Genomic DNA, 24,604 nt, shown 5'->3' on the forward strand with positions numbered 1-24,604 from the left:
AATAATAAAAGTTTAACTGTTACGAATTCCAGCAATAGTATGAAAACCAGTTTATCACAGAAAACTTTGAAATCCTGAGTCAAGTGTTCTTAACTGATCCTCCTTTTTTCTTTCTTTCTTTCTTTCTTTCTTTCTTTCTTTCTTTCTTTCTTTCTTTCAGAAACTTTGATTTTGAGGATGTTTTTGTGAAGATTCCCCAAGCAATTGCTCAAGTGTCCAAGGAAGCTGGAGTTGAAAAATTCATTCATGTTTCACATCTGAATGCTGATATTAAAAGCTCTTCTAGATATCTGAGAAATAAGGTAAGTGACAAGTTGACCTGGGAAGTGGTTCACAGAGCCAGAGTTTCTTGGCCCCTTTGAAACATGAGTTAAGTGAGAAGGGTTTCTCATTGACATTTCCAGAATTAAAAGGGGCTTCTGATTCTCTGTATCCAGAATTAGATTGATGTGTGTGATATGTGTGTGTTGTGTTCTGACAATTTGGTTAAGTGCCCTCTGTTTGCAGGGAACTGTGGTAAGGGGCTTCAGAGAAGGACAGAGCATTATTACCTGTTCTCAGAGTTCTTTGACAATGGCTCCAGCTTTTTGACCCACTGCATTTTTTTATTGAACAAATTATTTATTAAGTACCTACTGCATGCTGCATATTAAATTAGGCGGTAGGCATACAGTAGTGAATAAAACGGACTTGGTCTTAGCCCATACTCATTTCTAGTCCACTGAGGAAAATAACTCCAGCTGTGCCTGGTGTTGGAAAGCAGAGAGCTGTGCCATAAGAGCGAACTGTGCCATAAGAGCATATAATGGGGGAGAGAGGACATCTATCAGTCAGGTGCATTTAATTGCTAGCATCCGAAAACCCAATGTTAAAAGCCCCATGTTTCTGAAAAATCCAGCAATTGGGATAGGGAAGCTTAGCCATATTGGTGCCAAGGTACATCAGGGTTTCAGCTTTGTTTCTCTGTGATTCTTTCACCTCTTTCTTTTTGTGTAAGCTCTGTTTCTGTAGGAAACAGCTGGCTAGCAGCACATCTGAGCCTCACCATTTTCATATTGCATGGATGAAGGAGAATGAGTGTGTGCACTCTGTGCCTGCCTCTACCCTGGCATTCACAGAATCCTCTGAATCCATGGTTATTTGGAAGGGCAGGGGCTGGGGTTGGAGTCAGTGGTGGGGGAGAGAGAAGACTCCAAGATGCCCAGCCCTGTAGCTTACACCACTGGACAGATGGTGGTGCTGTTGAGTAAGGTGAGAAACACTTGAGAAGGACAAGGCTTTTGGACAGTGGTTCTTAGTTGTAGCTGCTCATTAGAATCATTGAGGAAATTTTGAAAAATCCTGATGCCCAGGCTTCACCCTGGCCAATGAAAATAGAATCTCTGGGGATAGACCTTGGGCATTTGGTATTTTTTAAGTCTCCCTGGAGAGTTCCACTGTGCAGCAAAGATTGAGATAGAATATTTACAGAGAAGGAAGAGGATGATCTAGTTTTGTACTCAGGTCGCATTTCAGGTATGTGTCAGTCATCCAAGTCACAATGGTGAATGGGGTTTATGATCACAGAGCTCAGAAATGAGGTCTGGTTTGGAGGTACAAAACCAGTTAATTGAAGCAATGTTTGGGAATAAGATTGCCTAGTGAGGAAGCATAGATTGAGAGAACTTTGGACGGGGCCCAGAGGAGTACCAATGATTAGTGTGCTCTGGTAGACAAGGAGACACCTGTAAAAACCCAAACAAGTAAAAAGACTGAGAAGGAGTAGATGTGGTGAGGTGGGGAAACCAGGAGAGTACAAGGTCATGGAAGCCAAGGGAAGACCATCGCAAGGAGAGAGTAGTTGCTTACGAACGCCATTGAGAAGCTAAGGGAGGTGGGAACTAGAAAGTCACCTTGGATCTGCGGACATGGAAGTCATCTGTGATCTGACTAAGAATGGTTTGGGCGCAGGTGTTAGGGCAGAATCCAGAGCACAGGTGAGCAGAGAGTGAGCAGGAGCCGAGGCAGTGGGGATTGGAAAGGCAGGCAGCATGTGTAAGTGGTTTGGTAAGAGGATGGAGGGAGGCAGGCAGCTGGAGGAGCATGTGGAGTTGGGAATCTTTGTCTTTTTCTTCTCTTCTCTTCTCTTCTCTTCTCTTCTCTTCTCTTCTTCTTTCTTTCTTTCTTTCTTTCTTTCTTTGTTTCTTTGTTTCTTTGTTTCTTTGTTTCTTTCTTGTCCTTGACATTGTTTAAGTGCTGGTGAGAAGGTTCTGGTTAAGAGACTGAGGATAAAGGAGAGAGTCAATTGGGCAGGTTCCTGAGGAAGGGCAAGTGAGCCCTGGAGCATGGGAGGCAGGGCCATTTCCCTGTGTGGTAAGAAAGGAGGAGAATTGTAGGTTTTGTGGTGGGAACTTGAGGTGGTTTTTGTCTGCTGCTGTATTTTCTTTGAATTAGAAGGTGAAGTCGGTTACTGGAAGGAAGAAAAAAGTAACGGAGGAATCTGAATAGGATAGTGTTTGAAACTGTCATGAGAGAATACCTAATTAGAAGAAAGCACTACTTGTGGGAAATGTTGAAGATGCAGTTAAAATGGGTGACATGAGTGTATAGTGGTACCAGTTTATGATTTTTTAAAGTTCAGGTGTCATTAACATACATTACACTACTTTTGGGCATATAACATAATGATTCGACATAAGTATATATTGAGAGATGATCTCCACAATAAGTCTGGTTAACATCACCACACATATTTAAAGATATTTTATCTCAAGATGAGAACTTTTAAGATCTACTCTTTGATTAGCAACTTTGAAATAGTATTTTCCTTACCTATAGTTGCCATGCTTTATGTTACATCCCGAGACTTATTTATTTTGTAACTCCCAAGTTTGTTCCTTTCACTTGTACCTTGTACCTTGTACCTTCACTCATTTCACCCACCCTCATCCCCTTCCTCTGGCCATCTGTTCTTTGTATCTAAGAGTTTGGTGGCTTTTTTGTTTGTTTTTTGTTTTTTTTTTATTCCATGTATAAGTGAGATCATATGGTATTTGTCTTTCTCTATTTTGCTTAGCATAATGCCCTCAAGGTCCATCCATATTGTTGCAAATGGCAAGGTTTCTTTTTTTAATGGCTGAGTAAAATATTCTGTGTGTATGTGTGTGTGTGTATGTGTGTGTGTGTGTATCACATTTTTTTCATCCATCATCCCCCGATGGACACTTGGGTTGCTTCCATGTCTTGGCTGTTGTAAATAATGCTGCAGTAAACATGGGGGTGCAGATATTTTTTCAACTTAGTATTTTCATTTCCTTTGGACATATTAGCAGAAGTGGCATCACTGGATCATATGTTAGTTGTATTTTTTAATTTTTGAGGAACCCCCATGCTGTTTTCCACGGTGGCTGCACCAATTTACATTCCCACCAATAGTGCACAAGGGCCCCCTTTTCTCCACATCCTCACTAACATTTGTTATTTCTTGTCTTTTTGATAATCGCCATGCTAACAGGTGTGAGGCGACACCTATTTGTGGTTTTGATTTGTATTTCCCTGATGATTAGTGATTCTGGGCACCTTTTTTTTACATGTTGGCCATCTGTATGTCTTCTTTGGAAAAATGTCTATTCAGATCAGATCTTCTTCCCATTTTTTAATCAAATTGGGGTGGTTTTATTTTTTATTGAGTTGTCCGATTATGATTTATTTTCCTCCATCTCTGAAGGCAGGAGTGCATGGCTCAAAGGAGGCCAACAGGGTTCTTTCAGAATTGGGATTTTGCCTGGTGGGTGGAGTCAAGACAAAGGGACAAGGTAATTTACAATATTGGTAAGAGAGTGATTAAAAAGTTGGGCCATGGAATCTAATCTGAGGCAGGTTAGGAGGGCTTGATGAGTAGGAAAGCAGCATCAGAGGACTAGAACGCCTGAGAATTCAGGTGAAGACCAGATATCTCAGGAAGAGATGAATGAAGCACCTGGAGGTATGGGAGGTTGCCATCTGAGAGCAGAATGTCTTCATTTAGTGTTTCAGAAGACAGGCACTTGTAGTTGTTGATATGGACTGTGGCCTGAACGAGTTGAGAAGGGCAGAAGTGGAGAGAAGAGGAGGTCATTGGAATTGAGAAGCTCAAGAAACTGAGAGGTTCAAGCCTACCTGGACATATAGGTCACTCACAGGAGTCGTGCAGGTGGAGAGGAAGGCTGGACTCGGTGCTGATACCTGCATTGAAAGAGGCCTTGTCTAGGAGGAGATAGATGATAGGCAAGGGTGTTGAGGTTCGGGAGGTTCCTGGCCCCTCCCCGACTCCTCTGGGTATGTATGTGTGCTGCCACTTCCATATCGTGGCCTCCCACCACGCTATCCTTTCTCTGGCAGGCTGCTAGATTGTTGACACAAACCAGAGGACCTGTAAGTAGAAAGAAAAATGGAAGCTAGAAAAGTTCTACTCTGATTTTTCTCCTTTCTTCTTCGGCCTAAGCTTCCCTAGAATAAATACGGGAAGGAACCCAACAAGAGCCATATGAGGCAGGGCATTTTTGTGTATTATTTAAAAACAAAAATTCTGGGTAACTGACCTTTATGAATCATACCGTAATCTGCAGAAACTGACCTTTGAAATACCAGTAACTTCCTAATAGTAGAAGGAATTCGAGCTTTGTTCTCTCCTCTCAGAACTCTGCTTTGTTTGGTTGCTTGTTTAGGCTGTTGGAGAGAAGGAAGTGAGAGATGCCTTTCCGGAAGCCATTATCATAAAGCCGTCGGACATCTTTGGAAGAGAAGATAGATTCCTCAATTATTTTGCAAGTATGTATGCTTGTGTTCTGTCCTAGTCATAGAAAAGAGGATACGAGTTAACCAGGTTGAGGTGAAGCATAAGATAACACTGTTCTCTGATTTGACAGACTAAGGTGTATTTTCTCTCCCCCAGTTGCTTTTTTTCTCCCCAGAGGTCCTATTTGCCTAGCGTGATCTTCTTTACAGCCTGTGAAAAGAGCACCTTAGATTCACAGAAAGGTCGTGGGAGTTCTGTGAGGGTGGCAAGTCCACAAGAGGCAGCTTCCTTATCTGTTGCAATGGAGATGATAATGTCTGCCTCAGGACTGGTGTGTTACTGGAATGCAGTAGCCCCTGTCACAGCACCTGGCCCACAGTACCTGCTTAAATGTTGGCCTTACTTATTTTTCCTATGAAGCCCCTGTTTACTAACTACTTTCTCACATTAGTCCACATTCAGTCAAGTCACTTAGATGTTGATCTGAAAGACAGAGAGGTAGCGTCATATTTTGTCAGGCGCGTGTAATAGGTCTTCCTTGTAAATAGCCATTTCTGTGGAATGGGATTAGGGATTAATAAATATTAATTTGGCCATTGGTAAACTGGAAGTAGTTGGTATGTAAACTGCTTTCATGAGCTGGGCATCATGTTATGCTTACTCTTAGGGTTTTTGTTTGTTTAATAATTAGACTTGTCTAGGCAAAGGAAATCAGTCTCCTTGACTAAGTGATGAGGTTTTGAGATTTTACAGGAAAAAAATGATTTCCCTGTACATTTGCAGGAGTGGCAGGGGAGAATACATTTTTTTGTTTATTATTTATTTTGAGAGAGAGGGAGAGAGAGCACGTGCGTGAGCGGGGGAGGGGCAGAGAGAGAGGGAGAGAGAGAGAGAGAGAGAGAGAGAGAGAGAGAGAACCCTAAGCAGGCTCCATGCTGTCAGCACAGAGCCCAGTGTGGGACTCAGATTCACAAACCGTGAGATCATGACCTAGGCCAAATCAAGAGTCAGTTGCTTAACCAGTTGAGCCACCCAGGCACCCTTGGGGGGAGAATATATTTTTAAAGTCTGTGATAAGAACCCAGCTTTAGTTTCTGATTCTATCAAATTACCAGGTACCTGTCAGTTTATTCACTCATATATTAGGAGACGATTCTGCCTTTCCTAGGGAGTAGTAGGATGGTTAGTGAGGTACAGTTTTATCATTAGCTTTCTATTTCTCCTCGTTAGCTATTTATATTATTTCTTTCAGTTTTCTTTGTCCTTTGTCCATGTATGTTTGGCTTTTTTGAGAGGTATCTTTCTTACTAATTTGTTTAGACTCTTTGTATATTAAGGGTACACATCTTTGGCTATATTTGCTGCAGTGTTTTTGTTGGCATGTTTACTTGAGTTATTTTAAAATTAAATAGACTTTATTTATTATTTTTTTAATGTTTTATTTATTCTTGAGAGAGAGAGAGAGAGAGACAGAGCATGAGTGAGGGAGGGGCAAAGAGAGAGAGGGACACAGAATCTGAAGCAGACTGCAGGCTCTGAGCTGTCAACACAGAGCCCGACGTGGAACTGGAACTCACAAGCCGTGAGATCATGACGTGAACTGAATGAAGTCAGATGCTCAACTGACTGAGCCACCCAGGTGCCCCGCCCCATTTGATTTTTTTTAGAGTAGTTTTAGGTCTGCAGAAAAGTTGAGTGGAAAGCACAGGTTCCCATATACTCTTTAATCCCTCAGTCTTTCCCCACACTTTTCTCTATTATTAACATTTGGCATTAGTGTATAGTATGTTTGTTACAATTGATGAGCCAATATTGATACATTATTATTAACTCAAGTCCATAATTTACATTAGGATTCATTCTTTATGTTGTACATTCTGTGTATTTTGACAAATGTATGATAACATCTACCATTAGAGTATCATAGAGAATAATTTCATTGCCTTAAAAATCTGTGTTCAGGGTGTGCCTGGGTGGCTCAGTCAGGTAAACATCTGACTTTCGCTCAGGTCAGGATCTCAGGATTCGTGAGTTCAAGCCCTGCGTCAGGCTCTGTGCTGACAGCTCAGAGCCCGGAGCCTACTTCGGTTCTCTCTCTCCCTCTCTGCTGCTCCCCAGCTCACATTCTGTCTGTTTGTCTCTCTCTCACTCACTCAAAATATAAAACATTAAAAAGAGTTTCCTTCATGTCTTTTCATGGCTGAGAGCTTATTTCTTTTTATGGCTAAATAATATTCAATATAATATTCAATTGTATGGATGGACCACAGTTCATTTATCCAATTTAGATATTTTTATCATGTGTATTTGTGTGTTTTTTCGTCCTGATTGCTCATGTCGTTTCACATTCTGCATTAATTTCCAATTTAAAAAATTGTGGTAAAATACACATATAAAATTTACCATTTGCTTTGGACTGAATTATGTCCTTGTCTTCCCTCCTCTCCCCAGATTCTTCTTGAAGCACTAACTTCTAATGTGATTGTATTTGGAGATAGGGCTTTTTAGGAGGTAATTAATGTTAAATAAAGAAATAAGGGTGGGGTCCTTGGTGGCCTTAAGAGAAGAGGAGTTCTCTCCCTGCACATGTGCACTGAGGAAAGGCTGAGGGTGAACATAGCTGGCTGACTGCAAGCCAGGAAGACAGTTCTCACCAGGAGCCAAATCAGTTGACACCTTGATCCTGGACTTTGCAGCCTCCAGAGCTGCAAGGAGATACATTTCTCTTGTTTAAGCCAGCCCGTTATGGTATTTTGTGATGGCTGCCTGAGCTGACTTCTAAGTGTACAGTTCAGTACTGTTGATGTGTATTCACGCTGCAGCTATTCTGTGCTGCTCCTTTCTTCTTGTAGAACTGAAAGTCTGTCCAGTAAACACCTTCCTGTTCCCTCCTTCCCCCAGCCCCTGGCAGGCACCATTCTGCTTTCTGCCCCTCTGAATTTGATTGCTCTAGGTAGCTCGTATATGTGGAATCACACACCATTTTTTGTCATTGGTTCATTTCATTTAGTATAATGTCCTCATTTATTATGTTTCCTTCCTTTTTTTAAAAATGTTTATTTGTGTATGTGTGTGTGTGTGTGTGAGAGAGAGAGAGAGAGAGAGAGAGAGAGAACACACACATGCGCAAGTGGGGGAAGGGCAGAGTGAGGGAGAGACAGAGTCCCAAGCAGGCTCTGTGCTGTCAGTGCAGAGCTGGATGTGGTCCTTGAACTCAGGAACCGTGAGACCATGACCTGAGCCGAAACCAAGAGTTGGACCATTAACCAATTGAGCCACGCAGGTGCCCGGTGGATTTTCTTCCCTTTTTAAGGCTGAGTAATATTCCACCGTATACACACACCACATTTTGCTTATCCGTTCATCTGTCAGTGGACACTTAGGTTGCTTCCACCTTTTGGCTATTGTGAATAATGCTGCTATTAACACAGATACACAAATCTCTCTTTGAGACCCTGCTTGCAGTTCTTTGGGGGATATACCCGAAGTAGAATTGTTGGATCATATGGTAGTTCTATTTTTAATTTTTTGAGGAGTTACATACTATTTTCCATAGTGGTTTTTCCAGTTTACACTTTCACCAACTGCGCAGTGCCCAGGGTGCGAATTTTTCTTTATCCTCACCAGCACTTTATTTTCTGTTTTTTGGTTAGTAGCCATCCTAATGAGGGTAAGGTAATAGCTCATGATTTTGATTTGCATTTCCGCAATGATTACTGATGTTGAACTTTTTTTTTTTTTTTTTTCATGTGTTAGCCATTTGTGTATCTTACTTGGAGAAACGTCTGTTCATATCCTTTGCTTATTTTTCAATTGGGTTGTTTTTTGTTATAGTTGAATCATAAGAGCTCTTTATATATTCTGGGTAGTAACACCTTACCAGATATATGACTTAAAAATATTTTCTCCCACTCTGCAGGCTGCCTTTTCACTCTGTCCTTCAGTGCACAGAAGCTTTTAATTTTGATGTAGTCCAGTTTATTTGCTTTTCCTTTGTTGCCTATGTTTTAGTATCATAGTCAAGAAATCATTGCTGAGTCCAGTGTCATGAAGCTTTCTCCCATATTTCCTTAGGGATTTTGTAGTTTTAGCTCTTATGTTTAAGTCTTTGATCCATCTTGAGTTCATTTTTGTGTATGATGGAAGGTAAGGATCCAACTTCATTCTTTTATATGTGGATATTCAGTTCTCCCAGCATCATTTGTTGAAAACACTGTCATTTCCCTGTTGAATGGTTTTGGTTCCATGTCCAAAAAATTCATTTGACCATACATATAAAGGTTATTTGTATCTGTTCTATTCCACTGGTTTATATGTCTATCTTTATGCCACTGTTTTGATCTCTGATAACTATAGCTTTGTAGTAAGTTTTGAAATCAAGAGGTATGAGACCTCCAACTTTTTTTTCTCAAGATAGTTTTGACTAAACAGGCACATGAAAAGATGCTCAACATTACTCCTCATCAGGGAAATACAAATCAAAACCACACTGAGATACCACCTCATGCCGGTCAGAGTGGCTAAAATGAACAAATCAGGAGAATATAGATGCTGGAGAGGATGTGGAGAAACAGGAACCCTCTTGCACTGTGGTGGGAATGCAAACTGGTGCAGCTGCTCTGGAAAACAGTGTGGAGGTTCCTCAAAAAATTAAAAATAGATCTATCCTATGACCCAGCAATAGCACTGCTAGGAATTTACCCAAGGGATACAGGAGTGCTGATGCATAGGGGCACTTGTACCCCAATGTTTATAGCAGCACTTTCAACAGTCGCCAAATTATGGAAAGAGCCTAAATGTCCATCAACTGATGAATGGATAAAGAAGTTGTCCAATGGAATACTACTTGGCAGTAAGAAAGAATGAAATCTGGCCATTTGTATCAATGTGGATGGAACTGGAGAGTGTTATGCTAAGTGAAATAAGTCAGGCAGAGAAAGACAGGTACCATATGTTTTTATTATTATGTGGATCCTGAGAAAGTTAACAGAAGACCATGGGGGAGGGGAAGGGGAAAAAAAAAAAAAAAAAAAAAAGAGAGGGAGGGAGCCAAACCATAAGAGACTCTTAAAAACTGAGAATAAGCTGAGGGTTGATGGAGGGTGGGAGGGAGGGGAAAGTGGGTGATGGACATTGAGGAGGGCACCTTTTGGGATGAGCACTGGGTGTTGTATGGAAACCAATTTGACAATAAATTTCATTTAAAAAAAAATACCAAAACAAAAAGATAGTTTTGGCTATTTGGGGTCTCTGAAGATTCCATATGAATTTTAAGGTGTAGTTTTGTGTACTTTGCAGAATACACCATTGGGATTTTGACAGGGACTGCATTAGCTCTGTAGATTCTGTGGGTAGTTTGATATCTTAACAGTATTGTCTTCCACGTGAGATGTGTTTCTATTTGTTTGTGACTTACTAATTTCTTTCAGCAGTGTTTTCTAGTATTCAGCGTGCAAGTCTTTAGCCAACTTGATTAAGTTTATTCTTGAGTGTTGTATTCTTTTTGATGCTCTTATAAATAATGTCTACCTTAAAATTTTTTATAAGGTTTTTTTTTTATCTTTACATTTAATCTACTTTGGTTTATGGTAAGAGATGAGGCTTTTCTCCCTCCCTTTCTTTTTCCCCAATTAGTAGAGTAATTGTCTCAGCACCATGTAGTATAAATAATCTTTCCATTTCTCACATATTTGTGGTAATGCATTCATCATTTACTAAATTCCCATACTAAAAACCCAGGGTCTTTTTCTGGGTTTCCTATGTTGTGCTGCTGATCTATTGATGCCTCCTTAGTATGGGGTGCAGTTTAGACTCCAGTCTTGGGAGTGGCCATGCATCAAGTGGCCAAGCCATTTGACCACTTTCCTTTGCTGTCCATGTTCTTAAAGATTTGGCTTTTTTACTTTCCATCTTTGTTATCTGAAAAACAAGTGACTGCCGACTAGCTCTCTCAAAGTCAGCTACATCTATTCCATTACTTCAGTTATGCAAAGTGATTATGCTAACCTGGAGCACCTGGAGATTGGGGGGGGGGTCTTCCAGGACTTTAGGCCTTCTAAGAATACTTCTCATTCTTTTGCCAGATATCCGTTGGTTTGGTGGTGTACCTCTTATTTCCTTGGGCAAGAAGACAGTGAAACAACCAGTCTATGTAAGTACCCTGGGTGGAGGGGCTTTGGCTGGTTTCAGAGTCAGGTCATAGTATTCTGGTTTTATCTTAATCCTGTAACTCCATCATTCTTCTTTTCAGCTTGCATCAACTGCTTGCCTCTCAGTTTACTTAAGAGCTACATGTATTCTCTGTGTGTTCACTTGTTTGCTCATTTAAGAAAATACGTTGAGTGTACTAGGCACGCTGTACCTGTCACTGGGCATATAGAGGTATGAACTAGACACACATTGCTGTCCCCAGGCTGGAACGGTAGGCTAGCAGAGCAGTTGCCGTGCAATGTGCTAAGTGCTATGATAGGGAGAGGATTTATATAATTACAGCAGAGAGGGACACCTAATCCAGACTTGAGGCTCAGGCACAGCCTCCCAGAGGAAATGACATCTATGGTGAGGTCTTAAAGATGACTAGCTGCAAGTCATATGAGAGGGGGTTGGGCAAGAACATTTCATGCAGAGGGAACAGCGTGTACAGGGGCCCAGAGGAGAGAGCGTGTTGGGTTCCATATTATGTTGAATCAGGGTTTCTCATCTGGCACTATTGACAGTATGGGCCAGATAATCGTTTGTCAGAGGGGCTGTTGTAGAATGGTTAGCAGCATTCCTACCCACCAGATGGCAGTAGCACTACCTCCCCAGTTGTCACAACTAAAAATGTCTCCAGGCATTTGCCAAGGTCCCCTGGGAGCCAAAATCGCCCCCAGTTGAAAACCATGGGATCTGAAACCATATAAAAGTATTATTTTGGAAAGGCAAAATGGTAGAATGTTGGCAGTTCCATGGGATTCAGCCTACTTGTTTGTGATAGCATGGTAACAGCGCTAGAGGAACGAGTGGTAAGGTGTGAGATTGCAGAGATGGTAGGCAAAGTCAAATCAGACGGCCTCAACAGCCGCCTGAGTGTGAATGTGCTCTGACTGGAAAAAATATATAGGTGAACCTTCCAATGTGCAGATCATTTGAGCTTTTGAGGAGTGGGTTCTTTAAGGGGCTTTCTGGAAACAGACAATGCCATTTTATCCTTTTTTTTTTTTTTGGTTGTGACTGTTGTGGCCTGTTTTCTGACCTCCCTCGCTTCTTTCCTCCCTCCCTCCCTCTCCCATCTCTCTGTTTCTCTCTTTCAAGGATTGCTTAAACATGTGTTACAATTTCTTATAGGTTGTAGATGTATCAAAAGGAATTGTTAATGCCATTAAGGATCCAGATGCCAGAGGGAAATCTTTTGCCTTTGTTGGGTAGGTGGCTAGAGTTTGACTTTAAACTACCTGTTAAAATGAATGAATTGTAATGATTTACAGGAACAATAAGATGTAAACCTACCACTAACAGATGTATTTGTTGCATTTTTAGTGTCTTTGTTCAACTATTTTTATTCCAGAAATTTTATTCCCTTAGCCTTGAGGCCATTGTGTCTCAAAGAGCTGTCCAAAAGCTACCACTGTCAGTATCTCCTGAATGGTTCTGTTGCATCAGGATTTGAGTGAACCACGGAATCGGATTTAATAAGTGATTTTTCTGTCAACCAAAGTCTGAGCACCAACTGCTCTAGTATATTACATGTACTTAGTCCAGTGATTACCAAGGATGGTTTTGTACTACTCCAGTGATGTTTTTAATAAAGGATGTTACTATAAATTGAGAAACACAAACAGAACACTTTTAGGGAGTAAGTACAGTTGCAACATCAAATTGCTTTTGATAGAGTGTTGCAATGTCCCCAAAAGGCTGGAAATGGCCTGGTTTACGATACAGTTGTTAGTGCTGCACAAGACTGATCATTTATGGTATGCTGTCTTTGCACTTAGGACAGATAGGAAACAGTTAAACTGTATAACTTACCTGATTTTATTAAATTTTGTCACAGCTGGGTTTAGGACCTTTTTTCTGGCTTAACTAAGACTAAAAAATTAAGACTCAGTCCGCCAAACTGAAAAGTACCAAATCCACTTAATAATTGGCCCAGAACCCTGTCATTCAGTGAAGCAAGCTAATGACACCTGATGTTCCATGAAAGGTGGAGATCTGATTCAACAATTAAGTGATAACTTTAATTCCTGGGAAATATTTGTTTCCAGAGAAAAGACACGTTTCTCTCTAAGCCAGGAGGCATAGTATACATTCCCAGGATTGTGAATTCATACATTGTTATGTTTCACTATTATTATAGATTTCATTTAGTAAAATTTTTGTCAGTGCAAATGATTGTATTGTATTTATGAATCTAGTGGCTGCAGGCTAGGCCTCTCTTTGAGTTCCCTAGCTCAGTGCAATTAGTTACATACTCTAGGAGAATTAGTCACAAAGTGTGTTCAGCGCAGAGCCCATACATCACTAGACTCAAGCCATCGGGCTCTAGTCAAGAGGTACTTAGACTAGGATTCTAGAGAAGAGAAGAACAGAAATGGCTTTACAGACTTTGCTTCCTACTCTGTAGAAATAGCTCTGTGATGAGTTAACTGGTTTCCTCTTTACCGCTCCCCAGCCCCCTCCAGTATGGCCATTGGCTGGGCTGCATTACGTCATAGTTGTTTGGCACACATGGAAACGCAGGCATTTTTGTGTGTGTGAAACTGGATACGTGTCTGCATTTCTCTTTTTGTCTCGTCAACACAGAGGAAAACTTTGCTTATTTCTCAGACACTTTGAGGCTAATGCAAAGAGGCATAAGACCTTAAATTTTCCTCCTAGTTTTTTCATAGTTATTAATTTTATGATGTTGGTCCATTCTGTCATTCATTCATTAGGTACCTATTGATAATACACATAAAACTGGGAGCACTAATTCACAAATTCAGTGAGGTCACAAGGTACAGGATCAGATATAAAACTCAGTTTCCATATATTTGCAAATAAACGATCTGAAAATAAAACTAAGAAAATAATTGTATTCACAGTAACATCAAAAGAATAAAGTATTTAGGTATAAATTTAACAAATATAAGACCAGTATCCAGAAAATTACAAAACATTGCTGAGGGAAATTAAAGAAGAGTTAAATGAATGGAAAGACATCTTATGTTCATGGACTGGAAGAGCCAATATTGTTAACATGGAAACTTTCCCCAAATTGATCTCTCTACTCAAGCCAGTCCTATCCAAATTCCAGCAGGGTTTTTTTTTTGTTTTTTTTTTTTTTTTCAGAAATTGACAAAGTAATTCTAAATTTATATGTAAATGCAAAGATCCACAACAGCCAAAACCATTTTGACAAAGAAGAATAAAGTTGGAGCACTTAGGTTTCCTAATTTCAGAACTTAACTCTCAAACCAGAGTTATCCAGACAGTGTGATGCTGGCATAAGAATATTCTATTCTAACTAAACTGAATCAATAGTCTAGATAGTCTAGAAATCAGCCTTTGTGTTTATGGATGGTTGATTTTTAACAGAACTGTCATGACACTTCAGTGGGGAAAGGATGGTCTTTTCAACAGGTGGTCCTGGGAAATCCACATGCCGAAGGATGAACATAGGCTCTTAATTTCACAAAATACATGAAAACATTAACTCAAAATATATCAGAGACCTAAATGTAAGAGTTAAAACTAAAAAACTTTTGGAAGAAAAATAATGTTCTAGACCTTGGGTTAGGCAGAGATTTTTTAGATGTGATATCAAAAGCATACTTTGTAAAAGGAAAAATTGATGTTAGACTGCACCAAAATGGGAAACTTTTGTGCTTCAGAAGGCACCATTAAGAAAATGATGAAAAGACAAATGGTGGGTGAGATCATCGGCTAAAAGGCAGGATGGGGTGGGTGAGAGAGGTCTGTGGAAAATTTGAGGACCGAGTTGAAGATAGGAGGTATTCTCTGGTAGAATGGACAAACACCTCTTAGGAGAGCATGGCAGGGTTGCAAAGCAGAACTGAGTCTTCCATTTGAAGTTAGTGATCAGAAACATAGGTGAAGCCAGGTAGCCCAGCTGTTATCTTCTCTGCAACTCCATCTTGCTGGTGGTTCAGGCACAGAGAAGGCAGATACTCGCTTGAACCAGAGGAGGGACTTTGCTGCGCTAGTATAGTGGAGAGGCAGTTGGGGGACAAGAGCAAGTACATTAAGTGTAATTAGTTTACCCATGATACCAGTATTGCCTGTTGTTGTAAAGATTACAGATTGTTTTTTGGCATAGCATGCGTGCTGAGCAGTGATCCTTACACGTCCTTCTGGTACTCGAAGGATGCTGTTTGAGGGCTTGGTCTGATGTTCCCCTAGCTGACATTTTCATGGTTTTTGTTTTTGTTTTTGTTTGCTAAAATGTCAGAATGTTGAGTTTCTCACTGAATTGTGTGAATTCAGCTCTCAGCTCTCACAGGCTTTTTGAGGCAAAGGGGACTAGGAAAATGGGTGAAGAGATACTAAAATGTATTATAAACAATAATAATTATTAAAGCTAGGTTGTACCAGTACAAAACTATTCAGATTTGTGGAATAGAATAGAAGGTCCAGAAGCCATCTCAAATATATGTAAGAATATAGTATGTGATAGGGTGACATTTCAGAATATGAGGAAAGGGTAGATCAGTCAGTAAACATTGCTACGTCTTTTCCTTATATCAATATAAAAATACGTTATCCACAAAATTATGGATTAAAGAACCCAAGAGCATTAGAAAAAAATATGTGGAAATTTATGTCACTGGTGACAGTAGAGGGATTTTCTAACTATAAAGGCAAATCGTAAATCAGAACTTTTGCTTAAGTGAAATGTTTAAACTTATGTATGCCACAAAACATTACAAAGCAAAATACAAACAGTAAAAAATATTTCCAACTATGTCATTAAAATATAAAGAATTCTTACAAATTATTCTTTATAGACGGGACTTTAGGAGGAAAGAGAGAAAAGAAAGAAGCGTAAGTAGCCAAACCTATAGAAAAAAACTTAATCTCTAGAGTGAAAGTTAACCCAAATTAAAAGGTTGAGGTACTTTTCTTACCTCGCAGATCAGCAAAGTTTTGTTTGCCTATTTTTTATGACTAACCTCATTGTTGGTAAGGGGGCTAGTAGCATCTTATGCGAATTAATATGACCTTTCTGGAAGGCAGTTTGGAAGTATCAGTAAAAGCCTTAAGATTTCCAAGCATATTTTGAGCCAGTTCCACCTCTAGAATATATTACAAATACATAATTCTGGATAAGTACAAATGTTTACTGCAGGAATGTTCATTAAGGCATTATCTTATAGAGAAAAAATATTTTTAATAGCTTACATATCCCTCAACCTGGGAATTTATCGAATAGTTACAACTACACGCATTGCAGTATATACAGTCATTAAGCATACACTAGAATATTGAGAGACACAGAAAAGTGACCATGATAATGTTAAATGAAAAAGACATTACAGAATAGGATGCCTGTGCAATCTTATATTTATAAAAATAAAAACGTGTGTATGTAAGGGGATGAGAAGTAAGGATATATAAACATACTAATTTTGGGATTATGGTTGATTTTTCTTTGTACTAATCTGTATTTACTGCAGTGCCTATGTGTTTCCTCTTTCACTGAGAAAATGTTATTTTGTTAAATTTAGGAAGAAAGTTTGTAAGGAGCAAATAATTTGAAGAACTATGAATTTTCTTTTTGTAGGCCCAGTCGGTACCTCCTTTTTGACCTGGTGCAGTATGTCTTTGCTATGGCTCACAGACCTTTCCTCCCGTACCCTCTGCCACATTTTGCCTATCAGTAAGTAAAGTGCTTCTTTTTATGCCTTCTAAAATAGACCTAACTTGATACATTTGTTTGTAATGCTCTCTCACTTAGGGTTATGGGGAGTATGTTCATTACAGTGGAGTCTCTGAATCTCTAAGTAGGAGGTGCTCCTGGTGTCTTGATTTTAGTCTAGGATGGAACGAGAGGTGTCTAAGAAAGGGAGTGTGGATTACTGTGGATGAGAAGTACAATGTATGTTGAGAGGTAAAATCTATAGTTCTTCAAATTCTCTCCATAGAAACCACTTAGTTAATTTGTAGAAGTGTCTTGCTTAGGAGGTTGTGTAAAGGAGCAATGAGATTTCCTTCTGTTTCATACCACTCACCCAGACGTCGAAAGGGGATCCTTCTTCATTAAACCAGTCTGATCATGTAGTTGGGGGAAGGGGAAGAAGCCAGGTTGATTTGGCCTTGTGGTCGCCTTATCTTCTTTCTTCTTGCCCTGCTTCTTGGTTCACTTCTTCCTTTTGCAGGTTTAGGATCTCAGAATTATGTCACTTAACAGTGGTCCGGTCAGGGAGACTTTCAAATCCAGTCTGCCAGAGATTGACTTTTCAAAAATTTTTTCCATTTTTATTTTATATATTTTTTTATTTTTAGAGAGAGAGAGAGAGCATGCGAGCAAGGGAGAGGGGCAGAGGGAGAGAGAAAGAAAGAATGTTAAGCAAGCTCCACACTCAATGCGGAGCCCAACACAGGTCTCGATCCCACGACCCTGGGATCATATCTGGGCCCAAATCAAGAGTCGGACGCTCAACCGACTGAGCCACCTAGGTACCCCATGCCAGAGATTGACTTATAAACCAACATGGCAGTTCACTCCTGCATTCATTCAGCAAATATTTATCAAATGCGTCCTATGTCTTAGGCAGTGCACTAGGAACTCAAGATATTATACTACACCCTCAGAAAGCTTGTGACCAAACAGAGGTGTCAGAAAAGTAGAATGCAGTGTGATGATAATATTTATTGAGAGTGTTCTGTCTTTCAAGCTGCCTACTTCATTCTCATTTGATACTCAGTGACTGATATCAGTAGGGAAGAGCACATAATGTATGTGAAGGAGGAGGGTTGAGGATGTAGCTTAGAGAATACTGCCATTTGGAGTACCTGCAGGGTGAGGGGAACTTACCGAAACGCCCAAAATGAGTAATCAGACATTTAAGTGAAACAAGTAGAGTGTTTGGAAGCCTAGAAACCAAATGGAAGGGGGTGTTTTAAAGAGGAAATGACTGTTTCAAGAAGGGGAGCCTGGCTGTTTCTTCACATCTGTATCTCCTGCACCCAGAACAGTACTTGACACACAGGAGGCGCTCTGTCAGTATTTGTGTGATGAAATGCTGCAGAAAAGTCACATGAGGTAAAGGACTTACAAATGTCCACTGGGGTTGGTGGTGAGGTCACTTATGTCAGCGGCTTCGGCACAGGGCAGGGGTGTCAGCCAGATTGCCGGGCGCTGTCTCCTGGGCAATGCATGAAATTGAGAGTTACCTTCAGCTGGAGTTGGCGTATGCACACGGAGTGGCCCACTGGGGACACAGAAATAGACAGCGGAAGTCGTCTGTCAGCGTAGAAGCAGAGCACAGACAGTCGAAGGTTTGTCCGAGAGTTTTAATTAAGCTATGGTAGCCCAGTAAAGTGCCCTTTTCTGCCACTGGGACACGTGGTCTGGAATCTGAGGTTTTATATGTTCCTGGAGAAATTTTGGCCAATCTTCAGCTTCCTTTTTCATTTTTTATGCACATTGGAATGATGTTAAGTTTTTAGAAAGCTCTGGAACCCCGTGTTCCGTGACCCACTGAAGGCCCACTGGGTCAATCAGATAAAAGCAGAGCTGGTCTGGCTGTACTGACAGGTGGTACTCGAAGCATGGACTCCCAGCCTGTGCCCCAGTTCTCTGTGGGGGCCCTGGGGAATTCCTGGGGGCCTCGACGCTAGCTGAAACCCACTGCCCTGAGTGTACTTGACAGGAGGATCTCGGTGGCAGAGATAAGGAGAGCTCTATTTTGACTAAGAGTGGAGAGATGGCACTAATTGAGGCAGGCAGCTCTCCTGTCCTGGGTGGCTTCCTGGTTTGCACCCTACATCTTAGGCTTCTCCTTACTTTTGAATTCTTTTGGTTCCTTTGGGGGGGCCCCTGCTTTTAAGTATTACAGTTTACATCTAGCATAGTACTCAGCTTGCCCTGCATTCTTAGCAGAAGCATATGTGAATGTTTGAGGTTTAAATTAGATTAGATAAGTTAAATGAGATTTGAACGTTGGATCGTTTTTGTTTTGTTCATAGTAATGGGTTTATTTTAGTTTTCATTTGTTCAGATTTGTTGTATCCTTCATGAAGAGAGTAAGGAGTGCCACGAGTTACGGCAATCAGGCTGGGGTAGCTTGAAAGGGAGGGGAACCTCACAGGTAGTGGTGCCAGGATGTTGGTTATTTTCTTCAAAAAACACAACAAAACAAAAAACACAAAAAACAAAACACCCAAAAAATCAGTGAACTCCTGTCTCTACAGCAGCGTCTCTCCTTTTGCTTCTTGCAGGCTCGCTTGAGTATTGGCTATGGAGATGCTTACCACATATGCCCTATTTATTCCTTTTTCCAGGTGGGTAGCACGACTCTTTGAAATGAGTCCGTTTGAGCCCTGGACAACGAGGGATAAAGTGGAGCGGGTGAGTGTAAGTGTGGTGAACATCTGCCTGGTGGGCAGGTGCCGGGCCGAGAGCTGCAGAGTTGGAGGAGTTAGAACCGATCGTTGTTTGCTTGCTGGCGTGGGTTATTTTCATGCTCTTGTCTGTTATCCTGTCTGAGGCCGGCTCCGTGGCTTGGGCCTTGTACCTCACGCTGTCTTGGCCTGCTCCAGTGCGTGCGTCCTCCCCAAGCTTCTCTGGGATGTGATCTGATTTCCTTCTCTGCTGGAGCATACCCAACGGCACACAAACATGCCTTTAGTGCTCCATTTTTTTAAAGACAAAACCCTCCCCTCCCTCATGTCCCTTCTGGCTACCATCCTGTTTGTCTGGGTCCCTTTTAGTCATAGCCCTTCAGGAGAGCTGTCTATTCCTGCTGTTAACCTCAGCAAGAGCCCACTCCATTCAAGCTTTTATTCCCGTTTCTCCCCCACAAACTGCTCTTTGCAAGATTACCTGTGATCACCCCTTCTCTCCTTGAACCCCTGGCTGCCAATCTGTTTTCTGGCCATCTCCATGTTCCCTTGCTTTTCCTCCTCTCACTAGGCCATGCTTTTCGGTTTCTCTTCCTGACTTACCCTCTCCTCCCTGATCTGTACACGCTGGGGGACCCACGAGCTCTGCCCTCAGCCCTTTGTATTTTTGCTCATCCTCTGAGCAACCTTCAGCTCATCCCATGCTCCAGCTGCTGTCTGTAAGCTCGTGCCTGCATTTTTATCTCCAGCCTTGAATTGCGCCCCCACCCTACCCAGCTGCAGACTCTTCCATGTATTTGGGTATATTACAGTTTTCTGAAACTGAACGTGTCCACAAATAGAAGTGCAAACCTGCTTCTCTCCTGGCTTCCCTCATCTTAATTAACGAGGTCACTCTTCTCTCTGTTACTCAAGCCAGAAACCTAGGCATTCTCCCCTGATTTATTCCTTTCTTTTTCTGGATCTAAACCAGTATTGTCCAATATAACTCTCTGCAGTGATGGAAATGGTTTAGAATCTACAATGTTCAAAACATAACCCCTAGCAGCATGTGACTGTTGAACATTTGAAATATGGCTAATGCAGCTGCAGAAAGAAGATTTGAAATTTATTTACTTTAATTAATTTAAGTATAAATGAGAATTACCACATTTGGCCAGTGGCTACTGTACTGGGCAGCACAGCTGTAGACCATCAGCAAGTATTATTCAGGCAGCCCTCAGAATACATGCCAGATGTTACTACTCCTGCCTCTCCCTGCCTTTTATTTTTCTTCAACTTTTTATGCTGAAAATGTGTGTAATAGTAGTGAACATTTTCATCTTCCAGAAAGGTAAGAAAGGTCTCCACTCTGCCCGCTGTAATCCAACTCGGTTGGTTATTTCTTTCTCATTCTCTTTTTTATTTTTTTAAATTTTTTTTTAAGGTTTATGTATTTATTTTGAGAGAGAGAGAGAGAGAGAGAGAGAGAGAGACTGAGACCCCCAAACAGGCTCTGAGAGAGAGAGACAGAGACAGAAAATCCCAAGCAGGCTCCACACTTCCAGCACAGAGCCCAGCCCATTGCAGGCCTTGAACTCACGAACCATGAGATCATGTCCTGAGCTGAAACAAAGAGTTGGATGTTTAACCGACCAAGCCACCCAGGTGCCCATCTTTTCTCAGAATCTTGACCAGTGTCTGGCTGCCTCTCTTGTCCCTCTACATTGAGTTGGACTCCAGAGCTCTGGCTCTTCCCGTCTTGCTGTCTCCCATGCTAGTCTTCCTCACTGTGTGTAGAAGTGTTTCTAGGGAGGACATGAAATAAAATGAAAATACGATACTATCTCTACGTTTGAAGGCCTGTTGACCGTTTCTCAACCAGAACAGTCAAATTATCCTCTGAATGTTACCTAAAACTTAAAATGCAGACAAGATGAGAAAACAGTCTTCAGGAAACAGATGTGAATGGGCAGGCATTATCCTCCCCTCTGACACGCTGTGTCTGGAAAGAAGATCTATCCCGTCTACGTTCATGACAGATGGGACTGGAGGACTGACTGTCAGAGCACTTCAGTGTATCTTATGCTAATGTGCCTCTTACACTGATAATGGAGCCGGTGTTGATACAGTAGGCTGAATGGGCTTTGGATTTGGTTTGGAGGCTGTCTCACAGCACTCTAGTAAAAGGATTGCAGACTTTGTCAGGTGGGTGAAGGGGCATGCTGCTCTATATGCAGATTGATTGTCTTCATATGCTTTTGGATGGTCTAGGATCATGGAAGTCTTCCAACTCCTTCTCCTTCTCCACAAACAAGATGGGTTTGGTGTTTTAGATCTGTGGTGAGCATCAGTCTACCAGACTAAGTATAGCAGGAGCACAAAGGTTAATGGATTATCCTTAATGAGCAAGGAACAAATGCTAATTATCTCCTGAATTCAGGAGTGAAAACAGAAGCAGAAAGGAGAATTGGGGAATGGGCTAGTTCTGCATTTGCCCCTATTTTATTTTCTTCCTGAACCTCCTGTAAAGCTACCCTGACAATGGTGACTGGCGCATTTCCATTGCAGATTGATTTCTGTTTCAGTCTGTAGAATGGCTCATCTAGAGCCAGTGTTCTGCGCTCATGGGTTGTGCTGGGGACCTTTGTGCTGCTGTATGGTGACCTTGCCTTTTTTCCCCACTTCCAGTCTTTCTCTGTGGTCTGCTTTTAGTGAGGTCCAGAAACCAAAAACAGCCACGTATCCTTTGAAAACAAGTCTCGGTAATGGGACTCAGGCCAGCTTGAGTGTTGAAGTGTTGGTGGGATAGCACTTCATGTTTGGGTCAGTTTTCAGTGTTCTCTGTGGTTCTGTCTGTCCAAAGCTTCACGTCACAGACATGGTATTGCCACACCTGCCCGGCTTGGAGGACCTCGGAATTCAGGCAACACCCCTGGAACTCAAGGCCATTGAGGTGCTGCGGCGCCATCGTACATACCGTTGGCTGTCGTCTGAAATTGAAGACGTGAAGCCGGCCAAGACTGTCACCTTCTAGCGGCCCCTGAGCTGCTCTGGGGTTTTGGTGCTGGTTGGGTCACCTGGCAAGCGACCGGCCCACTTTCTTCGGAGAATCCTGTACATAGTGAATGTGATGCCTCTATTAAACCATCTGAGGTTAAATTCTGCTGCAGCCCTTTCTTTCTTGGCTTATAAAACGAAAAATTCAGTCATTTAGAATTTGAACACAGTTTCTTTAAATATATGTATTTAATGACATATGTTACTTATTCTCTGAAATATGGAAGGATTTGAGTTTCTCTATGTCAGGCTATTTCTGGCATATGTTTTGGAAGATGAGGACCCCTTCTTAATGTTAAGATAGTGTGATCACCCCAAGTGATATGTGATTGTCTTTTTAACATCCATTAGTTGAGAAAATATCTAGTGCCCCATAACTAATCCGAACTTATTCCACAAGGTATTTAAAAAAAATGTATCTTAATGACATCCACATGCACTTAAAAATAGTCGGTACGTGTAAACACATTGTCTGTAGATATGGGTTCTCAAACTGCTTGCGGTAATTCCATAGTCCTGCTTGGATCTGAACTCCCCGAGGCCTCTGTCCCGCTGCTGTTTGGACGACATCTAGGTGATTTCAGATAATGGTTGTGGATGGATTTTCTCCCATGCAGAGGAGGTGCCATGGTCTCTCTTTAGTAATACCAATGCTTAAGGATTAGAACTTTTTACATAAGTTATTAATATCGCAGCCAAATCCAGATGAACAGTTGGTACAGTGTGAGCAAATCCCTCCGTGCAGTAGGATTAAGAACTCCCCGTAATTTGTGGTGAAGCCAAGGTGACCAACTGCATCCCCCTGCAGTGTGACCCCTTGGTCTGTAGGAGGGGAATGTCCGTGAAAACCCTGTCCAGTTCTGGCAACGCCCATCTCATCCTCACAGAGTAAGGTACGTGAGAATTGAAGGTGAGTTCTCTACCTGCCCTCTGTGTGCTCCAGAATCTTTGGTCCCCAGATGGACAGATGTCGGCTATTCAGGTGTGGTCGTGGACCAACGGCATCAGTATCACCTGGGAGCTTGTTGGAAGTCTAGAACGCCAGGCCCTACCTTGGTCCTGCTGGATCAGGAGCTGCATTTTACAAAGGTCCCTGGAAGATCTGTGTGCACATTAGTGGAAAGCACTGCACCGAGTGGTGCCGTTCCCGTTACTCAGGTGGCTGAGTCCTACCCAGACCGAAATCAGAATCTCTAGAGAAAATGCCCAGCAATTTTATTAAACATGCCAGTTTATTCTCCTGCATGGTAATGTGTGAGAGTCGTGTTCTAGGGAAAGGGCCCAATTCCAAGCTTCACTTTTTGTCTTCAGCTAAGATAACTTGTTATTTCGGATGATACCCTGGTTGGTCACAAGCCAGTTGGTAGGCACACAGATGGGTGGTGTGATCTGAAAAGAAATCATAATTCTATAATGTACAGTGTCTTTTCTTACAGAACCTGCATGTTTCAGCAGTGCTGTTTCTCATCTCTTTGGAATCATAAGTCATGGTGCCACATACTTGCTTTCTCTAAAACCGTAATTCAACCCTTTTCTTTCCTGTCATAACCAGTGCCTTTTTTATTTTCTAATGCATCCTTTATTATCCTCATATGAAAGTCATAACTGCTCTCACCTAACATATGACCAAAATATAATAACAGACAAGAAATGAAAGTAGGACACAATACAGTAGCACGTACTCCAATATACTGATGTGTGCACAGCCATACTGAAGGCATTGTGAAGTCGTCAGCTGCTTGCATCCGCTGGGCAGTGACAATGGCACAAATGTAACTGGCCTTATACGAGGGGCAGGAGTTGTACTGCCACCAAAATACCGTGAGCGCTGTCACTGTTTGTGATATCAGCTTCTGTATTTGGTGAACACCTTGTGAAGTTCAGAGCACAATATAATCCCTTCCTAGGTTTATATGGTAACTCCATTCTTAGAAAATGCAGCATATATTAAACCCATCTGAGAAGTTCCTTAGATCTGTAGAAGAGTTGGACTCTACGTTCAGATGATTACAAATGGGTTTTGGGAAGTCATATGAGATATGTTGCAGCTCTTCACTTGCGTGTTCTGACTCACTGTGGTAAGCCTGCCACTGGTTTGTGCCCCCTAAATGCTCATGGTGCCCCTCAGTCATTGTGATAACCAGACATACCCACAGCTTTCCCCAGATGCCTCTAGGGGGATTTACCACTATTGCTGTGATCTCTGCCGTGGAAATAGTTGAAAAATATGTTGCATTCTTGTCTCGGGGGTCAAGGGATGGATTT

General features: G+C 41.6%; 1 protein-coding gene across 1 annotated transcript in view; it reads left to right on the forward strand.

The window, feature by feature from the left end:
- The window catches only part of NDUFA9 (NADH:ubiquinone oxidoreductase subunit A9), a 36,990-nt gene extending 14,549 nt beyond the window's left edge, over window positions 1-22,441 (forward strand). Inside the window, exons 5-11 of the mRNA XM_045466892.1 lie at window positions 161-302; window positions 4,686-4,788; window positions 10,840-10,907; window positions 12,083-12,159; window positions 16,518-16,613; window positions 19,241-19,307; window positions 22,146-22,441. Coding sequence (XP_045322848.1) covers window positions 161-302; window positions 4,686-4,788; window positions 10,840-10,907; window positions 12,083-12,159; window positions 16,518-16,613; window positions 19,241-19,307; window positions 22,146-22,316 — 724 coding nt within the window. The 3' untranslated portion in view covers window positions 22,317-22,441. The remainder of the gene's footprint in view (window positions 1-160; window positions 303-4,685; window positions 4,789-10,839; window positions 10,908-12,082; window positions 12,160-16,517; window positions 16,614-19,240; window positions 19,308-22,145) is intronic.
- The last annotated feature ends 2,163 nt before the right edge of the window (window positions 22,442-24,604 follow it).

Source organism: Leopardus geoffroyi, chromosome B4, assembly GCF_018350155.1.
Source record: "Leopardus geoffroyi isolate Oge1 chromosome B4, O.geoffroyi_Oge1_pat1.0, whole genome shotgun sequence".
Lineage (NCBI taxonomy): Eukaryota > Metazoa > Chordata > Mammalia > Carnivora > Felidae > Leopardus > Leopardus geoffroyi.